Here is a 26,234-nt window from a genome sequence, read left to right as displayed (position 1 = left end):
GAAAATTATATTGCCTTGCTTACTTTTCCTGTTTGTTTCATCTAAAAGTGAAGATGCATGTGAAGTAAGCTGGCTAACTAATGACACATTAAAACAAGCATTGATTGAAGAGAATATTCTTTGGCTAAGGGAACATGAGGCTTCAGTTTGCATTCTAATTTATCAAGTCAACTCTGTCACTCCCACCTCGATTTCTCAATCTGCTCAAGGACCATGATGACTAGCGCTCTGATGTGTCTGTCCTTGTTTGATAGAAGGCCTCTGCATTGCTTCCCTAGTGGCTGTGCCAGTTTATATTTCCACTGACAGTACACAAGAGTTACCTTGTCTCTACAGTCTCTTAAAATTCCTGAAGGCCACATATGGTAAAGCAGTTTGCAAAACTTGAAAGTGCTAGGGGCTGGATTGCAGTGCCTCTGGTTGAGCCCATGCATTACTATGAGCAAGGCCCTGCTTCTTTCCCATTTGCTAATCATGATACATAGGTTGTTCCCAGACACTGACTTTGTAAATAACGCTGTGATTGTGGGCTGGGTGGTGACTCACCCACCTGGTTGAATGAAAGTTACCATAGACAAGATTCTGGGTGCAAGTCCTGCCTGCAGCAGAAAGCTTTATTCGTGGTGGAACAATGCTGCACTGTCCATATTTCTTTATCTCCTTCTCCCTCTCTCACCTTTTGCTGACAGGAAAAACAAACATGACTGATGTGTTCAGTGAAGTCATGCAGGCACTGAGCCCCAGTGATTCTGAAGGCAAAAAGGAAATAAAAAAAAAATGTAGTGAGGGACTGGGAAGAGGAATTCTTCATAGTTTTGGAAGAGGAAGCCCTGTTAAAGCTAACATTGGCATTTACTGTGCTTGGCACCATAAAATTGTTGTTACAACAGTTTTTGTGGCTGTGAGAGTTTCTCAGAATATCTCTTTATATGGATAGTGAGTGACTAACAGACACAGCCGATGGTTGGACTGACTCCATGCTGACATGTTGCAGAAGGGAGGTAACAGGATGGTGAGGGAATTAGAGACTGTTATCCGGGGAAGCTGACGTGAGTCTCACAGAATTCAAGTTTAATAAGCAACCCTATTAGAAGTGTGAGACGATGGGAGTGAAAGAGATGATTGGATAGGTAGATTATGCATTCCAATTAGTATTCTATGTTTTTTTTTTTTTTGACACCTGCAGACCTGCTTCACCACCTGTGAAGCGACTCCCCTGCAGGTGGGCATCCAGGGACTCGAACTGGGATCTTTTCGCTGGTCCTTGCGCTTTGCACCATGTGCACTTAACCACTACGCTACCACCCGACTCCCGCATATTCTGTTATTATAAGCTTCCCTTTATGGTGGTGATAGGAATTGAATCTGGAATTTCAGAGCCTCAGGTATGAAATTCATCTCCATCACTGCTACACTATCTTCCCTGCCCTCAAGTAATATTTTAGAGAGGTCTGAAAATCCAAGATCAAAAGAGACTGCAGTTTGGGGGAATTAAAGATCTGAAAGTTAATGGCAGTCATATTTGCACATCAATGCTATCTGCCACTGATTTAATAATGATCAAGAAGACCATAGGATAAGAGAGGTACAATTCCACACAATTCCCACCACCAAAGTTCTGCATTCCATCCTCTCCATTGGGTGCTTTCCTGTTCTTCATCTCTCTGGAAACAGGAACCCAGAATCATTATGGGATGCAGAAGGTGGAAGGTCTGGCTTCTGCAATTGCTTCCTCATTTGGATATGGGCATTGGTGGATCACCTATACTACTACCAAACTGTTTCTGTCTTTCCCTAGTTGGGGCAAGGCTCTGGAAAGGTGGGGTTCCAGGACTTACTGGTGAGGTCATCTGTGAAGTCAGGTTGGCGTCATGGTAGCATTTTCTACTTAGTGGCTGAAAAAGCATTAAGATATAAAGCCGGGAGTCGGGCTGTAGCGCAGCGGGTTAAGCGCAGGTGGTGCAAAGCACAAGGATCAGCATAAGGATCCCGGTTCGAACCCCGGCTCCCCACCTGCAGGGGAGTCGCTTCACAGGCAGTGAAGCAGGTCTGCAAGTGTCTGTCTTTCTCTTTCCCTCTCTGTCTTCCCCTCCTCTCTCCATTTCTCTCTGTCCTATCCAACAACAACAACAATAATAACTACAACAATAAAACAACAAGGGCAACAAAAGGGAATAAATAAATAAAATAAATATTAAAAAGATACAAAGCCGAACAAATAGTTTAATAATTAGGAATCTAAAAGTCAGACTATATAGCAGATTAGATCAGTGGTCTCCATTTTGGAAAAAGGCTAGTAGGTCTATTAGAGTTATTTTCCAAGGGTTCCATGACTTCTAATTTTTGCCTGAGCCCAGCAGCTAACATACAGGTGGGCTAAAGGTATTGTCTGGAGAGATGGTATCAGAGTTGGAAATAGGACTAGAAATCTGGGTCAGGGAAGAGAGTAGCTCACAAATCTGGGAAAAGTATATAAACATGGTTACCTGAAAAGCCCCATCGATCTGATATGGGGCCCATATTCAGCATAGGAGCCTGTGTGACCTCTGTGTCCCTGTAGGTCTGTGGTCATAGCTAGGAACAGTGTAGGCTGCACCTGTCTTCCCGGAGTGAGTGACACAAGTATGTTGACCCAACCTCCCTTCAGAGAATGGGGCACTCCCTACCAATGTTGACCCACAGTAAGGGTAAGGCCCTCTAGAGGCCAACAAGAGGGTCCACTAGGTTGTTTCTGATGGAGACGACCAGTGACAGTGGAGAGGTGGATTTGTTAGAGGTCTAGACCCATCATGTCTATGTGGGAATCCCAGGATTCCCTGACTAGGGCCCTGGATGAAGTAGCCTGGTAGTGACCAAAAGAGCCATCATATAGTATGCTATTCTCTTACCCTTATCCAGCTTTTGTAGTTTTTGCTTTTTCTGGCAAGGTTAGCCTTGGAGTGATTGAGGGAAGTGAAATAGGAAGTATGTGAGGAGAGTTTCTAGGTCTAAGTAGAAACGATTTCACTGAGTACTTTATGGTACGTAATTTTTAAAACTATCTTTTTTAGGTCTTTCTATTTGCTTGCTGCACTTATTGAGTCACTGAAAACAGCTGTGACCTTTTACATTAAGGTAGACATTTCCATTACCTTATGGATACATGTGCACATTTTTGAAAGTTCAATTGATATAGAAGTTTTATTTGAGTATTGATGAAAAGTCTTTGGGGTATTCATTTTCTAGGTAGCTTAAGATGGAAATATCAAATGAAATTTTAATAAAAATGATGTTTATCTAGTTTATTTTCTTCTGAACATAAGTATACGAATGAACACAGACAGTGGGGCTGGGTAGTGGTGCACCTGGCTGAGCACTCATGTACAATGTGCAAAGACCTGGGTTTAAGCCCTGGCTCCCACAGGCAGGGAAAAGCTTCATGAGTGGTGAAGCAGGGCTTCAGGTGTCTCTATGACTCTTTACTCTCTAGCTATCTCTTCCCTCTCAAATGTTGATTGTTTATATCCAATAAATAGATAGAGATAATTTTAAAGAACAGACAGATCTAGGGTCATAAGCAGCTCTATCAAGAAACATTTCCTTGGTCTCACTTTTTTTATTACCTGTTTATTCAGTGTTAGGCTTATGTGGTGAGCCATGTGAAGTGCTATGGAGGTAGTGGGCAAATTCAGACTCTGCTGAGATGGTTATGCTGCTGATTCATCTAACTACAAAGTGATTCCAAACTGTGCAGTGCAATGTGCATGGGACAGAGGATCTCTCTCTCTCTCTCTCTCTCTCTCTCTCTCTCTCCCTCTCTCTCTTCCCACCAGAGGTTCAGGACCTACTTATCTCTACTACTGCTAGTGGCCATTTTTATTTTATTTTGTTTTATTTTATTTTAAGAGAGTGAATACACAGAGGCCCAGTGAGGTGGAGAGAAAATTAAAGAAACACACCTGCAGCACTGTCCTACCGATAGTGAGGCTTCCCCCTGCGGGTGGAAACTGAAGCTTTAAAGCTAGTTTCTTGTGCTTGCTAATGTGTGTACTCAACCAGGTGTGCCACCACCAGCCCTGCCAAAGGAGTTTGTACTTATAAATATTCTAAGTGTGGGAAGGGATTCGTACCCACCCATATTTTATTCAGAGAATAGGAGGGAAAAAAGCTATCAGTTCTTTTCAGTGGTTCAGACAAACGAGCAAAGAAACAAGACTTTCAAGATGTTTAAAATTTTCTTTTAAAAGTTCAAGAAATAGTAGAGCAACTGTGTTACGCTTCAGATGACATCTGAGCAAAAGCAAAAGAAGTGAGGATGGAAAGTTCAAAAGACTTATGTATAAGAAAGACTCCTGATGAGTGGAGCTGGTAGAAATAAATGTCTGAGAGGAAACTGAGTTACTGGGTTGACATTCAACTGTTTAGAAACTGTAGTACCAGCTAGGATATTCAGACATATTTTTGAGACAGGGTATAGCTTACTAGGATCTCACCATTTGGAAATACTGAACAAGAAGAGACAGAATGTTGTCAGAGTTTTGCTGTAGTAACAGAGGCTGCCCGATTGACTTTGAGTATACAAGTACTTGGCACATGAAATTATGTCATGTCAAGTCCAAATAATACACAGACTACTACAGAGAAACTGACTTTCCAGGGAAGCTGTGAGACTCTGCTTCTACTGATGGGAATGTCTCTTAAAAACCACAGAGCTAGTGCTAGAGACAAAACAAGTGTCTTTTTAAAAAATTTATTTATTTATTTTCCCTTTTGTTGCCCTTGTTACTTTATTGTTTAATTATTGTTTTTGTTGTTGTTATTGATGTCATTGTTGTTGGATAGGACAGAGAGAAATGGAGAGAGGAGGAGAAGACAGAGAGGGGCAGAGAAAGACAGACACCTGCAGACCCGCTTCACCGCCTGTGAAGCAACTCCCCTGCAGGTTGGGAGCTGGGGGCTTGAACTGGGATCCTTAGGCCGGTCCTTGTGCTTTGCATCATGTGCGCTTAACCCACTGCACTACCGCCCAACTGCTGCAAGTGTCTTTTTAAAAATATATACTTATTCACTAATGAGAGAGAGAAGGAGAGCATCACTCAGGTTCAGAACATGAGCAGTGACAGGGACCAAACCTGGAAGCTCATGCTGAGTTCAGCACTTTATCTGCTGTGCTGCCTCCCAGGCCACAAGGCAATGGATGGCCTGAGCACTTCCATTTGAAGTACAAGAAAACCAGGAGGCAGGAGAGGAAGCTCCATCTTATGGTGGCTTCCCAGAAGTGGCCAAGCACCTGCTGCAGATAGGCAGAGTCACATCATAGCAGAAACCTCACTGTACAGCACTTGGGAAAATACAGCACTAAGTGCTCCAGCCTCAGGTACACTGGAGTCCACATGGAAGAGTATGAGAGCCTGGCCCCAGTTCTCTGCACTGATCACAGGAGGGACAGATGAGAGTCAATGAGGGATACTGGTCCTGGTGAGACTGCGTGACAGACGACCCCACCCATGTGTCCTGGAGCCCCGCTTACCCAGAGCTCTGCCCCACTAGGGAAAGAGAGAGGCAGGCTGGGAGTATGGACCGACCTGTCAACACCCATGTTCAGCGGGGAAGCAATTACAGAAGCCAGACCTCCTCCCCACCTTCTGCATCCCACAGTGACCCTGGGTCCATACTCCCAGAGGGATACAGAATAGGAAAGCTATCAGGGGAGGGGATGAGATATGGAGTTCTGGTGGTGGGAATTGTGTGGAGTTGCACCCCTCTTATCCTAGGGTCTTGTCAGTGTTTCCTTTTTATAGATAAATTTTGAAAAGTCATATATGGGACCTGTATTAATAACTCAGAAATATCTTCAAATGTGTGGACTAGAAATTCAGCTAAATAAATTTAACTGAGAAATCTGTCCATGTACCTAATCCAGAGGCAAGAAATCCATTCTGGGTAGCTGCTCAGCACCATGATTTATGGCACAACTGAGCAGAGGAGGCTTTGAGAATCTTCTAACTCTCTGTTCCACCACGCTTACCATTTATTTAGCTTTTCATTTGGTATTACAAAGTAAGTAATGTAAGACTGCATAACTATGCAACAGACTTTCATGCCTGAGACTCTGAAGGTCCCAGGTTCAGTCCCCAACTAGAACTACCATAAGCCAGAGGTGAGCAGTATTCTAGTTAATAATAATAAAAAAAAGTCATAAAATGAAATAAAGAATTCATGGTAAAGCATCAAGTTTTTTATTAGTTTGTATGGCTGCTATTTTAAACTCTTCTCAGTGCTAACCTTGAAACATATTTTACAAGTTCTCTCATATTATGAAGCCTGTGCCATTTGGAAGTAAACAGCTTTCTGAAATTGTTTTTGACAAAACAACAGCTGCTCCTCCTTCCCTAGGTGATAGAAGCTTAGGAAGCTGTCATTTCTCTCGGGTGCTGAGGTGTGTGGGGTGGCGAGGGGAGTGGGCTTGTCATCCTGTGCTGAGTCCCGTTGCCATGAGTCACCATGCACGGTGCAGCTCCGGAAACTCCAGCCCTGCAGAGTAAACCTTGTAGAAGTTTCTAGATGTTTCTCATCTACCCCAGAGAAGCACTGTGACATATTCATCTCGGAACGGAGGTAACACCTCCTGTTTATGTCCACAGCTCAGGTGGGAGTGGAGAGGGAGGCCGGGACCCACAGAAAACACAACAGTTGAGAAACATTGTTTTGCTATTTATATATATATATATATATATATATATAAATTATTAGTGACTTAATGTTGATTTACAAATTATCAGATAACAGGTATATAATTCCACACCATTCCCCCCTACCAGAGTTCTGTATCCCTATTCCCTTCATTGCAAACAGCAGTAGTTCTTCCAAGGTCACAGATAATGTGTTGACTACTATTTCTATAACTATATTTGTGTGTGTGTGTGTGTGTGTGTGTGTGTGTGTGTGTGTGTGTGTGTATCCCTTTCTCTGTGGTCCTTCTTTCTCTTTTTCCTAAGTCACACTTACACTTGTTACTACTTCTGAATGTCTTTCCTTTTTTCCCCTCTTCTCTCTCCAAGTCCTGATGGAATTGGAGCTCAAAGTCCTCTGGTCATCTCCTCTAATATTTCTATTCCTCTGGGGTTGAGACCAAAATTCTTTTGGGGGGAGCAGAAGATGGGAGTTCAGGCTTCTGTAATTGCTTCTCCATTGAACATTGTCATTGGCAGGTGGATCCACACCCCCAGCCTGTTTCTGTCTTTCCCTAGTGGGGCAGGGCTCTGGAGGGGGGGGGGGGTGAGGTTCATTGGTGAGGCCGTCTGCCCAGGGAGATCAGGATGGAGTTCTAGTGGCATATGGAACTTGGTGGCTGAAAGGAGGTAAGATATAAAGCAAGACAATAATAAATAGGAACCAAAAAGTAGGAATAGAGCCGATAAGAATAGGGATTTTTAAGGTGAAAAGAAGCTAGGACGTGTATTTCAGGTATGTTCCTAGGGACCCATGACTTTAATAACTTTGGCTTGAGCTTGATTTGGTCTGAGCTGTGAAACTACAGCTTAAGAGGCTATTTTAAAAAACAGGTCAACACACATACAGACCTTGTGGTGATAAGAGATACCCATACAAAACATCCCAAGTAGAGCTCAGGCAGTAGAGTGCATGTCCCCATGTGTGAGGACCCAGGCTGCCCCTGGCCCCCACTTGCAGAGGAAAGCTTCACGGGCAGTGGAACACTGCTGCTGCTGTCTCTCTTTCTCTCACCTCTACGAGGAAACATGGGCTGTGCACGTAGTAAGACGGCGCAGTACCCAAGTGAACTATTTCACTGATGCAGGAAGAGGTTCGAATTGGAGCCAAAAAGGGCTACAGCTCTTTGCAAGCAAGAGAGAGACAGTTGTGGGGAGAGCTGCGGGATGATTTGAGACAGTCGCCTTGTACCCCTTGGAGGAAGTGAAGCTGCACCACAGAAGGACGTACGATCTGCAGCCAGAGTGTCACTGTGGCTTAGACCTGAAACCCTTCCGCTCAGGACCGTCACTGCCGCAGCCGGTATAGTGTGAAGCTGCTGACTGCCGCACTGGGATCTCATGAACATTCCCAGTGTCTTCCACCTGCTGGAGCTGGTTTCTTGTCATTTAATCACATCTCTTGCCACCTAACGTGTGGCCAAAATAGCTCAATTGAATAGTTCTCAGCTTTGCCATGCCTGCAGCCCAGGTTCCTGTCCAACTCCCATCATCACACTTCTTTTCTCAGTCTTTTTTATCTGGAAAAAAAAAAAAAAAACAGCTCAAACTTCAGTGTTTGGTGAGAACAAAGAGGGAAAAAATTATAGTGATAGCAGAAATTAAATTTAAAAAATAAAATCTGAGGCATTGGTTCACCTGGTGGAATGCAAATGATGTCCTAAGAACCAAGTTCAAAGCCCTGGTCCCCACTTGGAGTGAGGAAGCTTCATGTGCAGGAAAGCAGTCTCTCCCTTCCTATCTTCCTCTATCTCTACCCCTTATCTTTTTCAAAAAAAATATTATCTTTATTATTTATTGGATAGAGAAAACCAGAAATCCAGGGGAAAGGGGAAGATAGAGAGGGAGAGAGACAGAGAGACACCTGCAGCCCTGCTTCCCCACTCACAGAGCTTTCCCCCTGCAGGTGGGGACCGGGCGCTCCAACCTGGGTCCTTGTGCGTTGTAGCATGTGCGCTCAACCAGGTGCGCCACCACCCGGCCCTTCTACCCTTTATCAAAAGGAAAAAGAAAACAAATGACTACAAGGAATGGTGGAATCATGCAGGAACCAATTCCCAGCAATCAACCCGGTAGTAAAAAATAATAACATGGATTTGATGTCAAAGATGCCAGAGTCTGAATCACTCACTGCTCTGTTGCATTTCAATTCATCAGTTAGGCAAACCACTGGCACCGTGGAATCTTCTGGTCTCTGTAGTGAGATGGTAGCTCATAGAATGCGTGTAAGTGCTACATTTACCACACACGGTTATTTTTTAATCTTCCTCTTTTGTGTTCACTTTCTCCAGAGGGAAAAATTCATAAAACTACTGGACCAATTACACAACTCCTTAAGGATTGATCTGTCAAAGTATAGGGTATGTATATTTTTATTTGCCTGAAGAGAATGTTACTGCATTGGACTCAGACAGTTTTTATGTCAGCTTGTAACATGTCAAACGTGGTAGAAAATAAGGGCCTTCTTATTGGGGGATCTTGGTTCCTGTCACACTAGCTGAGTCCCCGAGTAGATCCTTTATCAGTTATCCAGCTCCGCGTAAGCCTGTCGCAGTGCTGTGTGCGTACAGTACGCTTCAGTGTTGCAGTTCTCTATGGGACCCTCAGATACAGTCGTCTGCAGCGAAGTCGTAAAGCAGATGTGTTCTCATCTCAAACCCAATAATTCCTTGCCCTGCTGGTGTATTCCCAGTGGGAGGTTCTTACTCGTCTTCACCATTTGTTTTTCTTCTTGGTTTCTTGAAGTAACCAGATCATCATTAGCAACTTCATACAACACCTTCAGATGAAAACATGCACAGACATGTGTTTGATTCGTGTATATGTGTCTGTGCGAATACCTGTGATTTTAGCTACAATTTTTTTTTTGCAGTATAGTAGTTGTTGAGTTTCATTTCATAAGACCTGTAGTCACAACTACTGCACTCTTAAAAAATAAAAAGATGCATTTATTAACTGGAGAAAGAGAATAGAGCGTCACTTTTACACATGTGATGCCAGAGATTAAACTCAGGACCTCATGCTTGAGGGTCCAGCGCTCTGCCCACTACACCACCTCTTTCACAATTTAACCTGCATGTCTGTCTCTCCTTGCACACAGATCATCACTCATAAATTCCTCCTGGGTGCCTACTTAGTGGTCATCACAACTGCCTATTTCTAGATGTTATAATACCAGATTTTGTCTGACTCATTTTTTATGTTGGAACCCACCAAGACTGTCACCACAGGAAGAGGTTGCTGTGCTGGAGACTGACAGTGATATTTGGGGGTAGAAGGACTGTGGGACCCCTGGCTTCACCACACCAACTCTGCTTTAGTCCGAAAGTGTCCAGAAGTTTTCCTGACAGTTGTCCTCCCTTCATTCAATATCAAAAGCTACTGTCTTCTCAATAAGGACGAGTACCATAGTATAATTGCATTAATGCTGTTGATATTGACTTTTTTGCATTTGAGGAAATAAATGGAAGATTATAATTTCTAAAACAAAGGAGAGACTATTTGTAGACTGTTTTCTCTCTGCAATGATGTGTGTTAAAATCTGGTAAAGAATGCTACAATAGGGAGGCGGGTGGTAGTGCATGGGGTTAAGTGCAGGTGGCGCAAAGCGCAAGGACCAATGAAAGGATCCCGGTTCGAGCCCCCGGCTCCCCACCTGCAGGGGAGTCGCTTCCCAGGCGGTGAAGCAGGTCTGCAGGTGTCTGTCTTTCTCTCCCCCTCTCTGTCTTCCCCTCCTCTCTCCATTTCTCTCTGTCCTAACCAACAACGATGACATCAATAACAACAACAATAAGAAAACAAGGGCAACAAATGGGAATAAATAAACATAAAAAAAAAAACTTTTGAAAAAATTTTTTAAAAAGCAGCATGCTGTAATAGATATTTAAAAGTGTTTATACAGTATATTTTTTATTTTTTTCCACAGAAAACTGACTTCAACTTGTTTTTTCCACTAGGAACTTAATGTTGATAATTTTCCCTTTTTTTTCTTCCTAATTATCCAGGAAAACTTTCCTGCCAGTAATTCTGATAGGCTGCAAGACCTGAAGTCAACTGTTGATCTGCTAACAAGTATCACCTTTTTTAGGATGAAGGTAATCATTTCCATTCCATCACCATCTTGCTCTTATTTAATACAACAATTTCCTCCCGTAAGAGCTGGCCTGTTTCTTCTCTTGATCAGTATTGTTACAACCCAGCAGTTAGTCAGTGGTACCTTTGAGCTAAACGAAGCATACGCTTGAAGATGTATTGAAAAAGGGCTCATCTTAGACATTTAAGATATTCTGATTTATTTGGCTTAAATGTCATTTTAAATTCATCTCAAACAAAGCTGTAGAGTGGGTAGACATGGAACCTTTTAAAACAAAACAAATTCTGAGGTTGTTAAATGACAATAGTCCTTCTTTCTCCCTTCCTTCCTTCCTTCCTTCCTTCCTTCCTTCCTTCCTTCCTTCCTTCCTTCCTTCTTTGCTTCCTTCCTTCCTTTTCCCACTCTTCCTTTTTTTCTTATTTTAGTTGTAGTTCAGTCTTCTTTACTCTAATTGACTCATCCCATGAGATTAACTGACTCTGCAGTTTGCCTCAATTGCAAGAACTTCCATTTTCAGTCCTAGAATTGATAGGAATATTTTTGACATTATCCCTTCCTCCCCTTCTCCCTTCCTCCCATCTTTCTTTTGTTCCTTTCTTCTTACCAACCTCCCTTCCTTCCTTCCTTCCTCCCTTCATTTCTCCTTTCTTTCCTTTCTCTCTCTTCTGTTTTTTGTTTCTTATTTTGGAGCTAGGACCTCATGCATGAATGATTTTATCATTCCCAAAGCTGCTCCCCTCCCCGCTTAGCTGGAGAGATAGCGAGAGGGACGGATATCCCAGCACCTGAACATCACTGGCGTCACGTCTCTGTGGCGCCTGTGTTCAGAGTGAGCTGCACACACAGCAAGGCACGCACCCTACCAGCTGAGCTACTCTCCTACTCTGCATTTGATTTCTTCTTTTTTTTAACTTTTCATTATTTTTACTGGTGATTTAATAATTAACAAGAGTGTAAGACAAGAAAGGTAAAATTCTATATAATTCCCACCACTAGAAGTCCATATATCATCCCTTCCATTGGAAGTTTCTCCGTTCTTTATTTCTCTGAAAGTATGGGCCAAATAGCTTTGATTTCTTAACTGATTTGTAAAATCACACATTGCCTCCCGAACTGTACAGGCTACTCTTTTTTGCTCTGTCGTCTCTACTTGAAACTATAAATTCTGTGAAAATTAAATTTGACTGCTTCTTGGGCTTTTAGTAAAAGTATTTTGCCCTAAGAGTATTATGACTTTTATACAGAAAATGGCTGAATAGAACAGATAGAAGTACTTTTATTTTTCCTTTTCAATGGTCCATGATATTTTTACCAGTTATCACTGAAAATATTTTGTGAGAGGTATACAGAAAAACAAAGGCAGATTATATTAATGGCTATTTAGCTTCTTGAAAGTTCTTATAAAATTCCTTAGCTTCAAAATCCTAGTTAAGTATAGTGACTTGGATATACAGAATGTCTGTCAGTGTTGGATTGTCACCCGTCGTTGCTAGGTTATAATCAGAGAATAATCCGGCATGGCTGGAAATTCTATCACACGTCATGAGAGAGCTTACTGGGATTGACGGGTGATGTCTGCACACGTCATGAGAGAGCTTACTGGGATTGACGGGTGATGTCTGCACACGTCATGAGAGAGCTTACTGGGATTGACGGGTGATGTCTGCACACGTCATGAGAGAGCTTACTGGGATTGACGGGTGATGTCTGCACACGTCATGAGAGAGCTTACTGGGATTGACGGGTGATGTCTGCACACGTCATGAGAGAGCTTACTGGGATTGACGGGTGATATCTGCATTGGCACTGAGTGGGTAGGGGATGGTGTGAGATACACCGTGTGAATACTCACGCCCATGCCTACCATTCCTGGGTCACCACCCTTGCAGTGTTTACAAAGCAAAATTCCCAGGGGTGGGAAGCGGCTCATGCACAAATACTACATGCCCTCTTGACCATCTCCTGTAACTACTCACAGGACTCTGCTGTCTCCATACTCTTCCTTCCTTCTAAGTGCTTTGACTGTTTGTGACTTTTTGTGGTACTACACAAACTTTGGGACAAGTTGTTCAATTTCCTAGAACAATGTCATATAGGGATCTTCATAAGAATTTCAAAAAAAAAAAGGTGCATATTGCTTTTGATAGAAGGGCCATTCCAATAACGTTCTTCTGATAGAGGAATAAGGAATGTTCCTCCACATGTATGTGTCATTCTCTATTTATTTTAACAATGTTGTATATATTCTCTGTAAAGGTTCTGCACTGATTTCATGAGATTCACCTCAAAGTATTTCATATTTTTATTTAATTGTAAATCTGTGAGTCTGTCATTTCCATTTACTTTGACTTTTCATTTGTATACCAAATGCCACCGAATTATATGTTATTCAGAAATAGCACAGACTTCTGCACATTGATTTTCAGGACTATGTTGAATAATAGTGGCGATGACACACCCACTTAGGCACATATAGTACTATCTGCAGAGACCCGTGCAAAAACCCAGGTTTGACCCTCCCACACCCCACCCGCAACAGGGACACTTCACAAGCAGTGAAGCAGGTCTGTAAGTATCTACCTTTCTCTCTCCCCAGCTCTTAATTTTTCACTATCCTGTCAAATAAAATATGGGGGGGGGCATAGAGACTGAGAGTGGTGGGCTCATAGTGGCAGCACTACACCCCAGCAATGCCCCTGGTGGCAATAAAAAAAACATGATGTCATGATAGTGGACGTCTTTACCTAGTTCTCAATATTAGTGGAAAAGCTTTCAGATTTTTCCCACTGAAAAGAGTGCTAGCTATGGCTTTGTAATAAATAGCCTTTGTTATGTTTAGGAATTTTCCTTCTATTCCCAATTTCTGAAGGATCTTTATCATAAATGGATGCTGGGACTTCTCAAATGCCTTTTTAAATGATTGGATATGACTATGTTACTTTTCTTATTGAGGATTTAATGAACTACAGCATATTTGTCTGTTTATGTGCATGGTTGCCCAGTTCTGCATAGTAGGTGTCTACTAAACATTTTCACCAACCCCCAGTTAAGGGCCTCAAACCCCTATCCTTCCAACCCCCTATTCCATTCCATCCTCAGAGCCCCTTCCCTTGGTTCAGTGCACCAGTCCCCATGCAAGTTTCACCTGTGTTCTCCTCTGCCACCTCCATGTGAAGTCATACACTATCCATCTCTCTTTTCTTGAGTCATTCCACCCAACGCTATTCCTTCAGGTTCCAGTGAAGGTGAAGGCAAAGATTGAAATTTCAGAGTTTCTGTTGTGACGTCTAAGTCTTTGATAGTTGACCTTGGTTCATTAACATTGGTCATGTCACTCTGTCCTTCCTTCCCTCCTTTTCCCTATACGTTTTCTCCTTTTATTGTTGTTGTTTGAGTTCCCAGTTCTATACTATTATATTACCTCATTTAGAGTTAGAGTTCCTTTGTTTCTCCTCTTATAGGATTCATTTGGGGGTCATTCATTCAAGGCAGGGTAGTTGGTGGTGAATTCTTTCAATTTCTGTATGGTTGGGAAGTTTTAAATTTCTCCTTCATAGCTGAAGGGCAGTTTGGCAGTGTTCATGGCTGGTAATTCTTAAATCTTAGTACTGTAATAATATCATTGCAGGGAGTCTGGTGGTAGCGCAGCGGGTTAAGTGCTCATGGTGCAAAGCACAAGGACCAGTGTAAGGATCCTGGTTCGAGCCCCCAGCTCCCCACCTGCAGGGGAGTCACTTCACAAGTGGTGAAGCAGGTCTGCAGGTGTCTGTCTTTCTCTCCCTCTCTCTGCCAACCCTCCTCTCTCTATTTATCTCTATCCTATTCAACAGCTACATCAATAGCAACAACAATAATAAGCACAAAAATAATGAAGGGGGGAATAGACTCCAGGAACAGTAGATTCTTGGTGCAGGCATCAAGCCCTAGTAATAACCTGGGAGGCAAATATATATAAATATATATATATATGTCATTGCACTCCCTTCTTGCTTCTCAAGTTTGTATGGATAAATCTCGCAAAAGCTTGATGGTTCTTCCTCTGCATGTCAAATTCTCCTTGTATTTGAAGCCTGCAATGTTTCTTCCTTCTGCTTCATTTTGGATGGTGTTATTATGACGCATCTTGGTGTGAACCGTTAGGTACTCAGGAGTTTTGGTTTTCATTCTGCTTCCTCTATATTTTGAAACTTGCCCAGGTGTAGAATATTTTATGCTATAATCCCTTGGAATATTCTCTCTGCTTCTCTCTCTATCTCTTCATCATTAGACATCCCAATAACTTTCAGTCTGCAACTTCACAAGAATCGCTTAATTTTTAGCTAACTTTCCCTGTTAAACAGGTTTACACTCAAATGATGTGGTTGTCTTAATCTCCTAGTTCTGCAAATCTCTCCTCCAGCTGATTTATTCTACTCACTAGGCCTCTTAAGTTAGCCCTTCCTTTACTTCATATAGTTTCTTTCAGAGAACTCTTTGTGAACCTTTATTTTTTTTTGTCTCTGAGATCCTTTATTTATTATACTCTTGAGTTGACTTCACAATAAGCTTTCTGAATTCAAACTCAGACTTTTTCCAGGTGTTTGTGATTTTGTTCAGTTGTGTTCCTGTCCATGCTTTGGCCGAGTGTGGTTTCTGCTGTTTAACAGGAAGGTGGTGCTGTGGCAGTATTGTTTATATGTCATGGTGTGGAGGGGTAAGGGACAGTCTTTCATATTGCCAAGGTATGTTCAGATAAAGCCATAGTAGGTGTGCGAGTGGTGCTACTCAATCGGGGCCCAACAACATTAGCCAGGCTTAGTCTGCTGTCTGACTTCTGGCCACCTTCTCTGTCCAGCTGGTAGTGCTGTTGACCCCTTCTCCAAGCTGATGCGGTATTCCAATCTGGTTCTATGTCCTACTGGATAAAACTTCTTGCTCAAGCTACTTTTCTCTCAACATATTCTACCCTTCCCAGTTCCACCTGTCCCCCAACAAGTTTCTTCAGATATTGTAGGATATAATGAGAAGTTCTAGGTTTTTTTCTTTTTCTTTATATGTTTTTTCCACGAGCATGATCTTTTTTCCTTGTTACTCCATGGCCATGACCTAGGACGTCTGACAGTGTTATTTTTATCTTTCTTCTTGTTGATCTAGTGGATTGCGTTGATTGATTTATGTATGTTGAATCATCCCTATTTAGCAGGAATAAATCCTACATGATCTTGGTGAATTATTCTCTTGATATGTTGCTGGATTCAATTTTCTAAGATTTTTTTTAGAATATTTGCATCAATGTTCATCAAGGATATAGGTCTCTTTCTCTCTCATCTCTCTCTTATCTACCTATCTTCTTCTTCTTCTTCTTCTTCTTCTTCTTCTTCTTCTTCTTCTCCTCCTTCTCTCTTCTCAAGGATCTCAATAACTATTACGCTCATCTTTCTGATTGAGTCTGATATTTCCCTCAATAAGTACTTTATTTGTCTGAAAACTTTCATCTCCAACGTCATTAAATTCACAGAGTATAGTGGTTTCTATCCCTGATATTTTTTTCTCAACCTGATTTAATCTACTTCTTAGGTTTACTACCTGAGCTGAACTATATTGAAAGTTTATTTCACACCTTGAAATTTTGTTTATAGTTTGTTTTTTCTGTATTTTTGTAACTCTATGGTGAAATTATCTCTGAATTCTTGAATTTGAATTTGTGTCTGTATATTAAGTTTAGATACTTGAATTGCATTCATAGTGATTTTTCTAATTCTGTCTCTGTAATTTTTTCCAGGTCTATGTATGTCTGATCATTTATAATTTCAGATATCACTATCTGGTTACTTCTAAACCTTCACATTTAATGTGGCTTCTGTTCTTCTGTCCATAGCACTGTGGCTATGGTGTAGGTATTATGCATATATCATGGTGTAGGTTTAGTGCCTAAGATGCCAACATAGGTTTTTGCTGCCCTGTTTTCAGCCTCTTGGTAGTTACATCATAGAAAAATTGCTTTGTCCTGTTTCAAAGAGCAAACAGGTTTTCTTTTCTTAGGTGTGTGTTTGGGCTGGAGTACTCCACAGGGCTTTAGGTTTTGGCTAGGTCTTTTCCTTAAACAGTAGTGTTGAGTCCTTGTGGGCAGTTTCATAATCTGATATCTCTGAGTTCATAGGTTAAGTGCCCAGAAGTTCCCCACCTACCTTTCACTGACAATATGGTTGGTATAACTACTAAAATGATGCCAGCTACCCCACTAATGGCTGCTTAAACCCACGGATCCCTTGCTCTCCCCTTTTCCATCCACTAACCACCCATGCCTATATCCACCTGAGGTAAATGAGTCTCTCTAGAAGTTCCACTTGCAGTTTGGTGACACACAGTCCGGATTGTTGTAGCTTTGTGTACATTTTGAAATCAGGTAGTGTGAGTTCTCTACAATTTTTCTCCAATTTCATTATTGTTTAGGAGATAGTAGTGACTGTTAGCTCTATGCTAAAACTATAGGTGAATCTAGAGAAAACTGAAAGTGCGAAATACTAAGGGTCCACATTCAGTCTTATTTCCGAGTACTCATCCCACTAAGTTTCCTAGCCACATCACCTCACAAAAAAATCATCCTACCAAAGTTCCAGTGGCCATCATTGAGCTATACCTGAAGGTCAGTTACCAATCCTCATCCTTCAGCTGTGAGCAGGTTTCAGCACCTGTCTTCACGTTTTATTCTAGGAATCCCTCTCTTCCTTCAGTTTTGGAATCTCGCATGCTCCCATTTTGTGATCTGATCTTTCTGCCTGTTTGCAGATCATCTCGGCTTATTCAGCACTTCTCTTCTGACTGATGTCCGAGGGCTGCAGTTGCCTGAGTTTATATCTTTGAGATTTTTCTTCTCTATTGCTATGCATCTAGTCTTATTCAAATTATCCTAAACTGGTGATCCACAGATGTTATCTCTAGCCCAGGCATACTCAGGACACAGTTTGCTTAACTGTTTACTTGAAAATCTGTTTGTATGCAGAACTGGTTCTCAGCTGTCTGCAACTCGGCTCCTGAGCACCTCACCTCAGATGCTGAGCAAAACACCTGGTTGAGCACATGCACTATCCTGTTTAAGGTCTCAGATGGAAGCTTCTGGTCCCCACCTGCAGGGAGGAGCTCCACAAGTAGTAAAATAATACTCCAGGTCTCTCCCTCTATCTCTTCCCACTTCATTTCTTAATTTCTCTCTGTCTCATTAAATTAAAAACTAACAAACAAGTATTGATTTATTTTAAATATGTCATTTATTGAACAGAGACAGAAATTGAGAAGGAAATTCATCAAAGCTTCCCCATTGTAGGTGAGGAGTAGGGACTTGAACCTTGGTCCTTGCGCATTATAATGTGTGTGCTTAGTAGGATGAAGCATTGCCCAGCCCCAATAAATAAATATATAAAAAAGAAAGAATTCTTTCAATGTGGCAGTGACTCATCTAAAAATCCTAGGTTTCTGACTCCATTCTCTCACATTACTCATTCTGTCTGCCAAAAATCCTAGTACATCTTTCTTCCAAGTAGAGCCAGAAAATAGTTTGTTTAACAGCTCCTAGCTTATTATCACCAAGGTTCGATAAAAACTTATTCTTTAATGAATTACTGCACAGTTCTCAAACTCATCTTTACATATTTTTCACAGGCTACCTTATGGAAGTATAAGGAAGCCTTGAAAAAAAGAGTTAAGCCATTTTTCTCTTCTGCTAAATTGAGACAATCCTATCCTACCTTGTACATACCTAAAGCTCTTAAAATATATCATGTTCAGTACTCCACCCTGTCCTACTGTCTTATTTTTTTTAATACAACTACAGTTGTGGTCTTCTATATTAATTCTACACACACACACTCCACATTCTTTCCTTCCTGCTTTATTCTTTTTCCAGTGGTTATTACCATGCAATTTGTTTCTATGACGTATTTTATTATTTACTAAAATTTAACCATAAGAGAAAAAGGGTTTTGTTAATTGCAGTAGCATGGTTGTCTGATTTCAAGTAGCTGGTAGATTGTTTGTGGGATAATTGTGTAAACTGATTGAACAAAGGAATGTTATTGTACTTGGTCTTTCTAAATATTTATGTTTTAGTATTTAGAACTATTCATGCTTTTATAGTTTGAATATCAAAAACTGGAAAGCAAACTTTACAATACTTTGACATTTTTATTTATCGTTATTGGATAAAAGACAGTTTTTTTTAATAAGTAGTTAACAGAGATTTACAAAATCATAACAGGGATATAGCTCCTAATCCCACCTATCAGTGAAGTTCTATAAACCCTCCCCCATAATCACTACAGTTCTCACAAACTCTTAAGAACAACTTGGATATTTCCTTTTCCGCCTTCTTCCCTCCACCCACACATTCCTAATTCTCCCACTTCTTCCTCCTCTGCCTCATGCCCTTGCCCCCAGTTTTCTCCTACTTGTCCCCCCTCCTTCTTCTTGCAATTTCACGTGTTTCAGTTTTCTCAGTTCCACATATGTGCAGAAACAACTTGTATTTGCTGGAGAGCATTGATGAGAGAAAGAGAAACTAGAACAGGACTACTGCACATGTGACAGCAGACATAAGCCGGGGGCTTCATCCATGCAAACATGCATTCTGTCAGCTCTCACCTCAATTCAGCATTTCAAGAATTCCAAAGAGTACATGACTTTAAGGACAAAAAACCAACTGCATCATTGAATATACTTTGAGTTGTTTAATTGAATTAAATGTTCTGCTTCTCAACTTAAGAAAACAATTTGTGTGTCAGGTTCTGGAGCTGCAGAGCCCCCCAAAGGCCAGCATGGTGGTGAAGGACTGCGTCAGAGCCTGCCTGGATGCTACCTACAAGTATATTTTTGACAATTGCCACGAACTCTATTCCCAGCTAATAGATCCGGTAAGAAATGATACACATCTACTTCCTGTTTCTATTGTCTGCTTCTCGTTTTGAATAACAGTAAAAAGTGAATCAAGGGGGATAGGGCGGTAGTGCAGCCGGTTAAGTGGGTTAAGTGCACATGGTGCAAAGCACAAGGACCAGCATAAGGATCGCAATTGGAGCCTCCAGCCCCCCTCCTGCAGGGAAGTCGCTTCACAGGCGGTGAAGTAGGTCTGCAGGTGTTTATCTTTCTCTCCTGCTCTCTGTCTTCCCCTCCTCTCTCCATGTCTCTCTGTCCTATCCAACAACAACATCAAAAGCAACAGTAATAATAACCACAACAACGATAAGACTACAAGAACAATAAAAGGGGAAAAAATGGCCTCCAGGAGCAGTGGATTCATGGTGCAGTCACAGAGCCCCAGCAATAACCCTGGAGTTAAAAAAAAAAAAAAGTGAATCATGTGCATTAAATTTCACACTGATAGCAGAACTTGTAAGTTTCCATCCATTCCCTGCACTTAATACTCTGTGCATTTCTTTACATTCAGACATTACTTTCTTATATATGACAGCTCATTTCCTATCAGAGCTTTACTGAAGGAGGTTATTATTGCTCAAATCAAACTACTTTATTTTCTCAAGGCCAAGGGATAGGGGTAGGGGTAGATGTGGGACTAGCACTGAGATTCCAAATATCACCTCTGTGTCCTTTCTCTTAACTCACAAAGATCCACCAATTATTTACCATATATATAGAATATTTAATGAGTTTTTTTATTTTTATTTTTAAGCTTTTATTTATAAAATGGAAACACTGACAAGGCCATAGGACAAGAAGGCTACAATTCTACACAATTCCCACCACCAGAACTCCATATCCCATCCCCTCCCCTGACAGCTTTTCTATTCTTTATCCCTCTGGGAGTATGGACCCAAGGTCACTGTGGGATGCAGAAGGTGGAAGGTCTGGCTTCTGTAACTTCTTCCCCGCTGAACATGGGCGTTGACAGGTCGGTCCATACTCCCAGCCTGCCTCTCTCTTTCCCTAGTGGGGCAGGGCTCTGGGGAAGCAGGGCTCCAGGACACATTGGTGGGGTTGTCTGCCCAGAGAAGTCCGGTTGGCATCATGTTAGAATCTGGAACCTGGTGGCTGAAAAAGAGTTAGAAAGATAAAAAACAGAGCAAACCGTTGACTAATCATGAACTTAAAGGCAAGAATATTCTGGATGGAGATTTGGGGTCTCCATTTGGAGAAAGCTAGTAGGTCTATTTTAGGTACATTCCAAGAGGCCTAACTAGTTTTTGCCTGCACCTGACATCTAATGTGCAGGTGAACTAAGATATTGTCCTGGGGGATGGTGCCACACTTGGAAAAAGGACCAGAAAGCTGTATCAGGGAAGAGAGTAGCTCCCAAATATGGGAAAAGTATATAAATATTGTTAACTGTAAACCCCATCGATCTGATCTCTAATGTGTGCTTGTATGGCTTTGAGTTTTCATCTGAGTACTGCTTTAGCTGTGTCCATATATTCTGATAGCTCCTATCTTTATTTTCATTTGTTTTGAGAAACATTTGAATTTCTTGCTTCAGTGCCTCTTTGACCCAGCATTTATTAAGCCATATCTTGCTGAGTTTTCAAGTTTTGTGACTTTTAGTAATTTTCTGTTTGTTGTTGAGTGTTAGCTTTACTCCGCTGTGGTCTGAGAAGATGCCTGGGATGATTTCAGTGCTCTTGAATTTGTTGATAATGTCTTTGTGGTCTAACATGCAGTCTATCCTTGAGGATGTGCTGTGTGGATTTGAAAAGAATGTGCATTCCAGTCTCTTAGGTGGGGTAAATAACTCTGAAAATGTCCAGAAGGTCTAGTCTGTCCATGTCATTGATTAATTCTCTTGTTTCTTTGTTGATTCCCTGCTTCATTGATCTAAGTGTGAGAGTGGGGTGTTGAAGTCTCCTACTGTTACTGTATTATTATTGATGTATTTTTATAGCTCTTTCAGTAAGCGTTTGATGTATTTAGATGGGCCCCCATTGGTTCCATATATGTTAATAATTGTTGAATCTTCTTGATTGGTTGACCCTCTGAATCATTATGTGATGGCCTTCCCTATCTTTTATTACTTTATTTTATTTACAGTCTATTGCATCAGAAATAAGAATAGCTGTTCCTGTTTATTTTATTTTATTTTATTTTGTTTTGTTTTGTTTTGTTTTGTTGGGGGGTCCATTAGCCCATACAACAGTTTTCCATCCTTTCACTTTAAGCCTGTGTTTGTCTTGTTGGGTCAGGTGGGAGTCTTGCAAGCAGTATATGGTTGGGTTGTGTTTTCTGATCCATCCTCCTACTCTGTGCCTTTTATTGGGTGAATTTAAGCCATTGGCATTTATTGATATTATGGATTTAATGTACTGCAGTACCATTGTTAAACAGTTTTTTTACTTGCTTTGATATATGGCAAGTATTATGGTGATGTTCTTGTTTACAGGAGGTCTCTTAGAACCTCTTTCAGTTGCCTCCTTCAACTGTTGCTTGTCTGAGAAGGTTTTTTTTTTTTTTTATCTCTCCATCTATTCTGAATGAAAGTCTAGCAGGATATAACATCCTTGGTTGAAACTTGTTTTCACTAAGAGCTCTATATGTATCTTGCCTTTCTCTTCTGGCTTGTAGAGTTTGAGTGGAGAAGTCTGCCAATAATCCTATGGGTTTTCCCCTGTAGGTGAATTTTTCTGTTTCTCTTGCAGTCTTTAGGATCCTTTCCTTATCCTTAGTACTTTCCATTGTAACTAGGATGTGTCTTGGTGTCTTCAGGTCTGCTTTAATTCTGTTTGGGACTCTCTGAGCCTCCTGAATCTTAATGTCCTTTCTTTTACTTGGGACTGGGAAGTTTCCCTCTATTATTTACTCTCAAATGCCTTCTTCCTTTCCTCTCTTTGTTCCTCTGGTTGGCCAATTGGTTGTCCTTGGTTTTTTTGTTTGTTTGTATATTTTCTTTTTCCTTTGTTCTATATTGCGTGAGAAGTCTGACATAAAAAGGTTCTTCTTTCTTAAGTATCTCTCCCTTCCTTTGTTTTTTTCTCCCTTCCCACAATCTCTTAAATTTATACTTAATTGTGGATTTTTGTAGCTGTCTGTTCTCGCTTCACATTTTTCTGCTATTATTGCTGTTTTGTTTTTGCCACTGGTTTGCTCTGTTTTTGGTGGGGAGAGTTTCTGTAGCAGGCTTTGTGGAAATGCATCACCCATCACTTTTGTCGTTGTTGTATTTACTGAGGTCAGTCACCTCAGCTGTGAGAGGGCCTTGGTTTACTGGGGGCTATTCCTTACTCAACACAATAGCTGAGCATAAATAGCCAAGGTGCAAAAATACAAGACAAAGGCTAATTTGGTCAAAGTATTAAGAAGGAGAAACAAACAGCAATGCCGAAGCAAATAGGCTTGCAAAAGAAGGAGGAGGAGGAGAAGGAGGAGGAGGAGAAAAGAAAGAAAGAAAGAAAGAAAGAAAGAAAGAAAGAAAGAAAGAAAGAAAGAAGGAAAGAAAGGAAAAAGAAAGAAAGAAAGAAAATCTAAAACTCCTTAGAATTTATCCAAAGAATACTGGCTACCAGAAGGGAAAGGATGGGAGAGTCAAAAAATAGTTGAGGGGATACAGTTGTTTGGTGGTCCATGAAACCCAGATATTCAGTGGAAATTAAAATTGACATAGAGGAGATAACTCACCCAGTAGAGCACACACGGTACCATGAGTGAGGACCCAGGTTTGCAGCCTCAGTGATCACTTGGGTGGTACACCCGTGTGGGGGAGAGTAGGGGAGAGAGTACGAAATAGAATTAAAAGTTTAATGAGGGGGGAAGGTGGTGCTGTAGTGACTCTGCTTCTCCCTTTGTCTCTCTGTCTCTCATCTTGTATCCACAAAAAAAAGAAGAGCCCAACAAGGTGACTGAAGCATACAGGCATGCTCCTTGGAAGCAATATATAATTATATATATATAACTGTTTTACATTTAAGACCTATATGTATGATAAACCAATATTATTTAAATATTTGTAAAATAATGAATTTAAGAATTTTCATAAGCTGCTTAACATCTGGAGTAGCACTTTTGTAAATTATTCCTATCCTGTGGCTATTTAAAACAATTCAATATCCTTGAGGGATTAATACTCTGGTGTCCCTGTCAGTTTTTATATTACAGAGATTTTTCATAACCTGTCATCCAGTTTTATCTTTGTCACAGTGCACATTGATAAGAAAGTCTCCATTCCAATTTGATCAAATTGAACAATTTTTTTGTTATTTAAAATTTTGTTTTGGAGTTCTGTTTATTTTACTTTTGTTGTCTCCATTGCTTCATCAATTCTGGCTGAATTTGTATCATTTTTCTATAGAAACAGAAAGAAATAGAGAGACAAAGGACACACATACACACACACACACACACACACACACACACAGAGAGATGCCTGCAACACTACACCATCATTCATGAAAGTCCCCACTTCTCCAAGGTGAGGACTAGGGGTGGAATCCTGGTACTTGTGCACAGTGTTGTGTACATTCAACCAGATCTTCAGTGACCCAAAATTTATCTTTTTGAGATATTCTCTTCTCTGTCTGTATCTATCTAATCTTCTTCAAATTCCCCTAGGTTAATAATTTGCAAACGTTTTATCTTGCCCAGGCATCCTCCTACTATTCCAGATTAATTTAACTTAACTGTTTACTTGAAAAACTGTTAACATGCATAACAGCCTTCTCAGTCTTTGATCTGTCTAAATTTCAGCTCCTGAGTACCCAACCCTAGATAGACACTGAAACAAGACGCCTGGTTGAGCACACGTGCTGTCATGCTCAAGGTCTGTTTCAAGCTCTTAGTCCCAACTTGTAGGGGGTAGCTTCACAAGTAGTAAAGTAGTACTTCAGGCCTTTCTATCATCTATCTATCTATCTATCAATCTATCTGTCTATCTGTCTGTCTATCTGTCTATCTACTTGCTTTCTCGTCCTATTAAACTAAAAATAAATAAATATTTTAAACATTTTTATTTATGTATTGGATAGAGATAAATTGAGAAGGAATGGGGAGACAGGAAGGGAGAAAGAGAGAGAGAGACCTGAAGCATTTCCCCACCACTCATGAAGCTTCCTCTCCTAGCCTATACAGGTGGGGACTAGGGGTTTGAACCCAAGTCCTTGTGCACAGTAATGCATGCATTCAGCCAGGTTTGCCACTACACAACCAATTTCTGGTTGACTTTTTCAAGGGGAGACAGATGGGGGTGGGGAGTGGGGGAGTAATACAGAGACCAAAGCTTCCTGCAGGGCAGTGGCAGCCAGGGTTAAACCTGGGTCTTGAAAAAGGCAAAGCAGCGTACTATGTTACTGAGTTATTTTATTTGCTGTGTATTTTTGGAGCTTTAAAAAGATAGATGTGCTCTAATCTGATAATAAGTGCTGTTAAAATAATCACTGTTGTTTTTTCTAATTTTATTAGTGATTTAATATTGATTTACAAAACTACCTGTCAGCAGAGGTGTAAATACACTCCATTCCTAACCACCAGGATTCTGAATCTTCAGTCTTCCCACTGTAAGCCACTGCAGTTCCCCCAAGGTAGTAAACATGGGCCAACCATCATCTCTACAACTTTCTGTCTATATTTATACATAATTTCCCCCTTTTTATTCCTGATACAATTCTCTCTTTCCCTCCAGGCCACTCATGACACCATTACTACCTCCATATGTCCCTCTCCCTTTCCTCCTCTCTCTCTCTGGGTGCTAGTGAAGCCGGAGTTCAGAGCCCTCTTATCCTCTTCCTCCTATCAGTTCTCCCCCACTGGGAGTATGGATCAGGATTGTTTCTGAGGTGCAGAAGGCAGAAGTTTTGGCTTTTGTAATTGCTCCTCCAGCAGATGTTCATGTTGGCAGGTCAATCTACACCCCCAGCCTGTTTCTGTATTTCATTAGTGGGCCAGAGCTCTGGAGATGCGAGGTTCCAGGACACACTGGTGAGGTCATCTACCCAGAGAAGTTGGGGTGGAGTCATGCTAGCATCTGTAACCTGGTGTCCGTAAGATGGCAGGACATAAGTTGAGACAAAATGGTTAATGAACAAGAACCAAAAAGTAGGAATAGAGTAAATGAAATTAGGTATTTTAGGGTAGGCACACAACTATGTTAGTTTTGCTTGAGTTTGATATATATATATATATATATATACACACACATATATATATATATATATATATATATATATATATATATATATTAGCCTGAAGTTGGATAAGAATATTGTCTAAGGGGGCTGGAGTAGATAGTATAATGGTTATGCAAAGAGACTTTCATGCCTGAGGCTCCAAAGTCCCAGGTTCAATCCCCCACACCACCATAAGCCAGAGCTGATGATTGCTCTGGAAAAATAAATAAAGTAAAAATTAAATATATATAGTCTAAATTTCATTTCATAGATAGATAGATAGATAGATAGATAGATAGATAGATAGATAGATAGATAGATATTCTAAGAAAATGGTGTCGGGGCACAGGGAAAAGGCTA

At 41.0% G+C, this 26,234-nt stretch overlaps 1 protein-coding gene across 5 annotated transcripts in view; it reads left to right on the top strand.

Annotated features, from left to right (window-relative positions):
• UNC13C (unc-13 homolog C) overlaps nucleotides 1–26,234 on the top strand; it is a 413,239-nt gene that overhangs the window by 186,840 nt on the left and 200,165 nt on the right. For all 5 annotated transcript variants that reach the window (XM_060178197.1, XM_060178195.1, XM_060178196.1 and 2 more), the window contains exons 13-15: nucleotides 9,002–9,070; nucleotides 10,715–10,804; nucleotides 19,560–19,688. In XM_060178197.1, coding sequence (XP_060034180.1) covers nucleotides 9,002–9,070; nucleotides 10,715–10,804; nucleotides 19,560–19,688 — 288 coding nt within the window. The remainder of the gene's footprint in view (nucleotides 1–9,001; nucleotides 9,071–10,714; nucleotides 10,805–19,559; nucleotides 19,689–26,234) is intronic.

This window comes from Erinaceus europaeus, chromosome 18 (genome assembly GCF_950295315.1).
Source record: "Erinaceus europaeus chromosome 18, mEriEur2.1, whole genome shotgun sequence".
Taxonomy (NCBI): domain Eukaryota; kingdom Metazoa; phylum Chordata; class Mammalia; order Eulipotyphla; family Erinaceidae; genus Erinaceus; species Erinaceus europaeus.
Note: the sequence above shows the minus strand (reverse complement) of the source record. Positions and strands in the feature narration are given on the sequence as shown.